The following is a 6,171-nucleotide window of genomic DNA, read 5'->3' on the forward strand; positions in this document are numbered from 1 at the left end:
CTGTGTGTGCACAGACCTTTCTGTGTGTGCACAGACCTTCCTGTGTGTGCACAGACCTTTCTCCTGGGTGAGCCTGGGTGTGTTCAGCCCACAGGAGCCCTCCTACATCAAGTCCATCCCAGCTCTCTGATGAGGAGCATTACAGGCACTAGCTGAAGTCCCTGGGCCTGCTGGAGAACATGGGTCCTGTAACAGGTCCCCTGCAGGGTGTGAAGGGGAGGAATGTGTCACTGCCACCTCTGTTTTACCCCTCTGATCCCTGCTGGGCACCCAAACCCTGTCCAGCTTTCCGGGCTGTGCTCCCAGCTCCGTGTTCTCCCGGTGTGTGCACAGACCCTGCTGGGTGTGCCCAGACCCTGCTCCTGGGTGACCCTGGCTGTGCTCTGATGCCTGCTCAGCTGGTGCTAAGAAAAAATCCAGGAGCCGTTAATTGGGGTGAGATAAAGAAAGGGTTTAATAGTGCCAAGGCAATTGATGGTACACGACGCGCACGGGCTGTGCCCGAGATGTTACATTTATAACAATATCTGGCCAATCCCAAGTGTGTCCATCCTCTGACTTTTGCTCTGGTCCACCTCCTGGCCCACCTCCCGGAATTGGGTCTGGGGTGCTAATTGGGACCCTCTCTTCATCATCCTTCATCATCTTCAGGGTACAGAGAGCAGAGTCACCCAGTTCCTTGACTCTGTCCTGCGGTTTAGGCCAAGATACAAGTGTTCCCCAAACAAGACAGGCTTGCCTTGACAAGAGACAAAACATTTTCTACTGGATACAGGGATAGGGCTGATATGGGGAGTATGGAATGGGGTAAGAGGATTAAGGAATGTATAAACTAAGGGGTGCTAGGGGAGGAGGGAGAAAGGGGTTGCTTCTAAAATCTACTTCTATTACCTATAAAACTTATAAGGTAGAAAAATAAGAAAACCATTGGGGTTAAGGCATCACTCTGTCCCCCCAGGAGCCCTACTACGTGCGCTGCATCAAGCCCAACGACAAGAAGTCCCCTCAGCTGTTCGATGAGGAGCGCTGCAGGCACCAGGTTGAGTACCTGGGGCTGCTGGAGAACGTGCGCGTGCGCCGGGCCGGCTTCGCCTACCGCCAGACCTACGAGAAGTTCCTGCACAGGTAAAGAGCTGCTGGCAGGGGATGATGGATCAGCTTCCTTGCAGGGCATCTCCACCCTTGGAGTGAGACGTAAAAAATGTTCAGGTTTTGTTTGTTTCGTCGTTGTTTTGTTTGCTTCAAACGTTGGGAGCATTTCGAGGAAATATTTTGACGCGCGTTTGGCAAAATTGCCCATTTGAAAGGAGGTTATAACCGGGGGGGGGGTTGGTCTCTTTTCCCAGGCAACTCTCAGCAAGACAAGAGGGCTGGGTCTTAAGGTGTGCCAGGGGAGGTTTAGGTTGGATATTAGGAAGAATTTCTTTCCAGAGAGGGTGATCAGACATTGGAATGGGCTGCCCAGGGAAGTGGTGGATTCTCTGTCCCTGGAGGTTTTTAAGATAAGACTGGATGTGGCATCAGTGCCATGGGCTGGGAACCACAGCGGGGTTGGATCAAGGGTTGGACTTGATGATCTCAAAGGTCCCTTCCAACCCAGCTGATTCTATGATTCTATGGTTGTCTTACCCTGATCCACATCTCCCCTCCTCCAAAAATCCCCATAAAACACACCCACTTTCATCTTCCTCAACATACTCTTCCACTTCACAACCCTCCTTATTCTGTTCCTTGCCACTGGAGCCTTAGAAAGTAAAATACCCAACTTCTAAACCACTCAAATAGTTCATGGAAAACGTTGGTCTTGTAGAGCAAAGGTGGAAGGCTACTCCCTTCTTAGAGTTTACCATTCAGAAAAAAAGGAATTAAACCTTTATCCCCAACTCCCAAAGCTGCTATTTTCAATTAAACCAATTTCTGACACTTTCCTGTCCTTAAACCCTCCCCTTCCCCCCCCCAAACATTTCATGTGTTTGGATTCACTTCTTTGCATTAAACCACCTGCCCCTGTTCACATCTCCCTCATGCAGGAATTTTCTTACAACCTGAATGTGTAAATCTATGTAAATGAGTGGGATCTGGCTCTCTCCTGGAGGGAAGTCAAGTCCTCTGGGACTCCTGACCCTGTGGGTGTGTTTGGTGTAAATCAGCTGTTGGGTCTCACAGGGTCCCCCGTTGCTCTGGTTCTGTGTCAGGGTGTGTGTCCTGCCCAAGCCCAGCTCCTTGTCTGCTCAAATCCATTTGCTGTGTTACCCCACAGCAGGAATGTGTAATGAGGTTCTTCCCCAGAGCATAACCCTAAAACCTGAGCTAATTAACCTGTGTTTTCTCCCTGAACATTGATTGTTGCAGAGAGGGACAGACAGACGTGGTGTGTCTGGGGAAGGTCCACAGTGACGTTGTGTGGGAGGAAACCCCTGGGCTTCAAAACCGGATGTCTGAGAAAGGGATGGTATCATGACCCCATTAAACATGTTTTTGATGCTTTTTGCCCCCTTAATTCCCACCAGACCTGTGGCAAATGACATGTTTCAGATTGAAATTTGTCTTAAGGCTCCAGTGATTTAACACTGGCCCTGTGAATTCAACCTGCTCGGGTGGAACAGGGAATGGAGGTTCAGTTGTTACTGAATCAGGGCAGGAAAGAGCCATGGGGGTAGAGAAAGAATTGAACTATCTGAGCAGGTGAGAAGTCATGAGTTAGAAACAAAGTGCTGGTGAAGGACCTTTTGCTGTTCAGAGTGAAGATTTGCCTGGATAGATCCTGATCCCCCACAGTGGCATGAAAGGCTCCAGCTTCCTAAATCCAGCCTGCAGTGCTGGGGATCAGCTTCCCTGAACATCCTGCAGTGCTCAGAGTGTGCTTTCACCTCACATGTGGAATTCATTACAATTTCCTCCTAAGATCTGTGTAATCACTATTAATATAAACAGCTGCTTTGTTTTTAATGAATGTTTGATGAGCTCCCTGTAAGCTGCAGCCCAGAAGTGTTTGCAGCCAGGAAACCAAATCAGCACATGGCAACTGCTTCAGCTTTTTTGGGCTGTTGGGACACGTGTTCTGCTCAGCCCTGGAGTGGGATTAAACCTCCAAACACCCAGGGTGGGATCAGACACTGTGTTTGTGTGTTGTGGGGTTGCTCTGAGCCTGCTCTGCACTGACTTCTCTGAATTAAAAAATGAGGGAAAATATTCCTCTGGCCTCCTGGCCTGGATATTATTCTTTGTTCCTTGTCTTTGGGTGAGCCATTCCCTCTTAGGGGCTGAGGGATATGATCAGCTGCACATTCCTGAGCTGGTTTTGAGCAGGGATCACATGGGATTTCTGTTCCTTTATATTTACATTTACCAGGCTTATTGGGAGACTGGGAATGTGGAGGAGACTCCAGGCCCTTCAGCCTGGGCTCTTGCAGTGCATGTGGGGCTGATCTTAAGACAGATCTTGAGATGTAACTTCATCATCTGTTTGCTTCCATTCACAAAGATTTATCACAAAGTTCAGGCCCATAAACAAACATTTAACATTTAACTCCCTGACAGGCCCCTGAGGCTTTCAGGTGTTCTGAGCCCGGAACAGATCCCTGGGTTTTGTGTTGCTGATTCCTCTTAGAGGGCACAGAAGATCTAGATCAGGTTATATATAGATAAGAGATAACATATACATATATAATACATATATGAGGGCATGTGTGCCTGGTTTTTATCTATATGTATGGACATGTGGATATAAAACATAAAAAATAACTTTCCTTTCTGTAGGAGAAGAGTTTGTTGCTGTTTAGCCCTAAATCCTGTGAGGGAGTTGGGATCTCCTCTCTCCCAGTAGGAATGAAGTGAAGCACAGTCAAGACCATTAATAAAAGTCTTTTTTAACTTCCCTTGAAATGAAAAAAGCTCTTTGGGCTCTGTGCAAGCCAGGCTGCCCTCACCAATTTGGAGAAAGTGAGATCTAGATATTTTCAGCTGGATCAGGAGATGTTGTGCCTTCACTGCATCTTCCAGTCGGGTGCCACATGTGTTACCTTCCATGGATGGGATGGGTTCTCTTGGTTTAATATATAACTCCCTATCCAAAAAAATGCTGATTGGGTTTCAGGCAGGTGGCTGGAAGTGGATGCTCAGTGTGTGAGTGCCCTTGGGAGCTGTGGGATGTGCAGGCAGGCCAGGGCAGGGCTGTGGTGGCAGTGAGCAGGTTTATTCTGGGTTCTGCCTCACTATAATTAGCAGCCAGGCTGGGACTGTGAGTGGCTGTGGCAGCCAGGCAGAGCTGGAGCTGCGGGGAGGGAGTCCCTGGCATTGGGAGACACGTGGGATGGACGGGAACAGCCGGAGTGCCAGGGTGTCCCAGCACCTGTGGGACACAGGGAGGGGGGGCCAGTGGCCTCGGGGTGTCTTTGGGTGCCATAGGGACTTTTGTTGGAAAGGAGAAAGAGGATTTAACATTTGGGGCAGGTTTTCAGTTCTCTGACATCCCTTTTGTCCTGCTCCCCTTGGCAGGACAGGCCTGGCTCGGAGCCTGGTCCATAGGCTGGTCCATGGCCTGGTCCATAGTCATGTTCCCAGCCTGGTCCATACCCTGGTTCCCAGCCTGTTTCCCAGCCCTGGGGGTTGCACTCCCACCCTGCTTGGCTCTTTATTTGTAATTTTTCCCTAACATATTTGTCTCAAGGTGGAAGGTTTTCCCAGTGACTGAATTCTTGCAGGAACATTTTCCTGGTGGGAGCAGGGAAGGGAACCAGTGTTGGTGTGTCCTGGGTGTGTTGGAGAGCAGGGATGCTTTTGCCAGCCAAGTGCATGTGCACAATCTTCTTCTGTGATCTGAAGAGGGGTTTTATAGGGCTCTTTATTAATCATTGAGCTCCCTGTAACCTGCTGGTGTTCCCTGTTCAGTGTGCACCTCCATTTTCCCCCTGTTCCACAGCATATTCCAAAGGCTAATTTGATGAATGAACGTGACACTGGGATGTGTTTCCATCCAGGCTCATTTCAGCCTGTTCAGCACCTCCTGCAGTGCCCCCACCCCCAGGAAAAGGCTGATTGTGTGGCTGTTTAACTGTAGCTGAGAATTTTGAATGAGTGAAACATTGAAATTAATGCTTGGCTGGGCTTGGGGGCTTTTAAGTGAGAAGTGGCTGCGATCACTCTGTGCTTGTTTTATTTAGAACATGAACGTGGCTCCTATTGCAGGGAAAGTGTCTATTACAGTTTTTATTATGCCCATAAATCTTGTGCAGAAAACTCGTTGTTGTTTTTTTTTGCAAAGGCCTGTTCACCTAATCAGCACTTTGCAGGGCTGGGAGATCTTACAGAGGGCTGGGGCTGATCCTCATACTTTGGGTTTGATTTGTAGTTCTCCTGGTTCCAACCTGCATTTTCTGTAGTGGGAAAAGGGGTTTGGAGGGGGAGGATGGAAGGAATGGCTGAGCCACAGCTCCAGGGCAGGGGTGGTGGTTGCACAGACTGGGGCAGTCAAGGATCTGCTGTTGGGGGAAGAGACAGAGTCTGTCAGAACTTTGGCTCCCAAAGTGCAGAATTTTTAAATCTGGGTTTTCTGACAAAGCCATTGGTTACAGGTGGCTTCTGATGCAGAATGTGAGCAAACCAAAGCTTTCCTTCCTCACAGAAAGCCCCCAAAATTAAAATTGTATGCCGAGTGTGAATAATGGAACTGCCAGACCTGCAGGAGGCCAATGCTGAGCTTTGTCCTGTTCCATCAGCTCAGTGCTGATGAGATGAGCTCCTCCCAGCACTCTTTTCCAGCTTCTCACAAAACCTCTTAAATTCATTTTTCTTGGGTTTTGAAGATCATGATTCCTCCAGAGTGGAGGCTCTTCTATCTATAATCTGTTTTAATCAGTCCTAAGAGCCGTTGAAGGTTGGCCTCGTTGAGGACCTCAGTCTCTATCTGTGAATTGTCCCTTCCTGCCCCAGGTACAAGATGATCTCGGAGTTCACGTGGCCAAACCACGACCTGCCCTCGGACAAGGAGGCCGTGCGGAAGCTCATCGAGTGCCACGGCTTCCAGCACGACGTGGCCTACGGCAAGAGCAAACTCTTCATCCGCACGCCCCGCACCCTGTTCACCCTGGAGGAGCTGCACGCCAAGATGCTCGTCAGGATCGTCCTCTTCCTGCAGAAGGTAAAGCTCCAAGCTTGGCTCAAGGTCGTTAA

General features: G+C 49.2%; 1 protein-coding gene across 3 annotated transcripts in view; it reads left to right on the top strand.

Annotated features, from left to right (window-relative positions):
* Positions 1-6,171, top strand: part of MYO1D (myosin ID) — a 145,068-nt gene that overhangs the window by 59,692 nt on the left and 79,205 nt on the right. For all 3 annotated transcript variants that reach the window (XM_027701693.1, XM_027701696.1, XM_027701695.1), the window contains exons 15-16: positions 959-1,125; positions 5,932-6,139. In XM_027701693.1, coding sequence (XP_027557494.1) covers positions 959-1,125; positions 5,932-6,139 — 375 coding nt within the window. The remainder of the gene's footprint in view (positions 1-958; positions 1,126-5,931; positions 6,140-6,171) is intronic.

Source organism: Neopelma chrysocephalum, unplaced genomic scaffold (genome assembly GCF_003984885.1).
Source record: "Neopelma chrysocephalum unplaced genomic scaffold, ASM398488v2 Primary Assembly neopelma1_165, whole genome shotgun sequence".
NCBI classification, from domain to species: domain Eukaryota; kingdom Metazoa; phylum Chordata; class Aves; order Passeriformes; family Pipridae; genus Neopelma; species Neopelma chrysocephalum.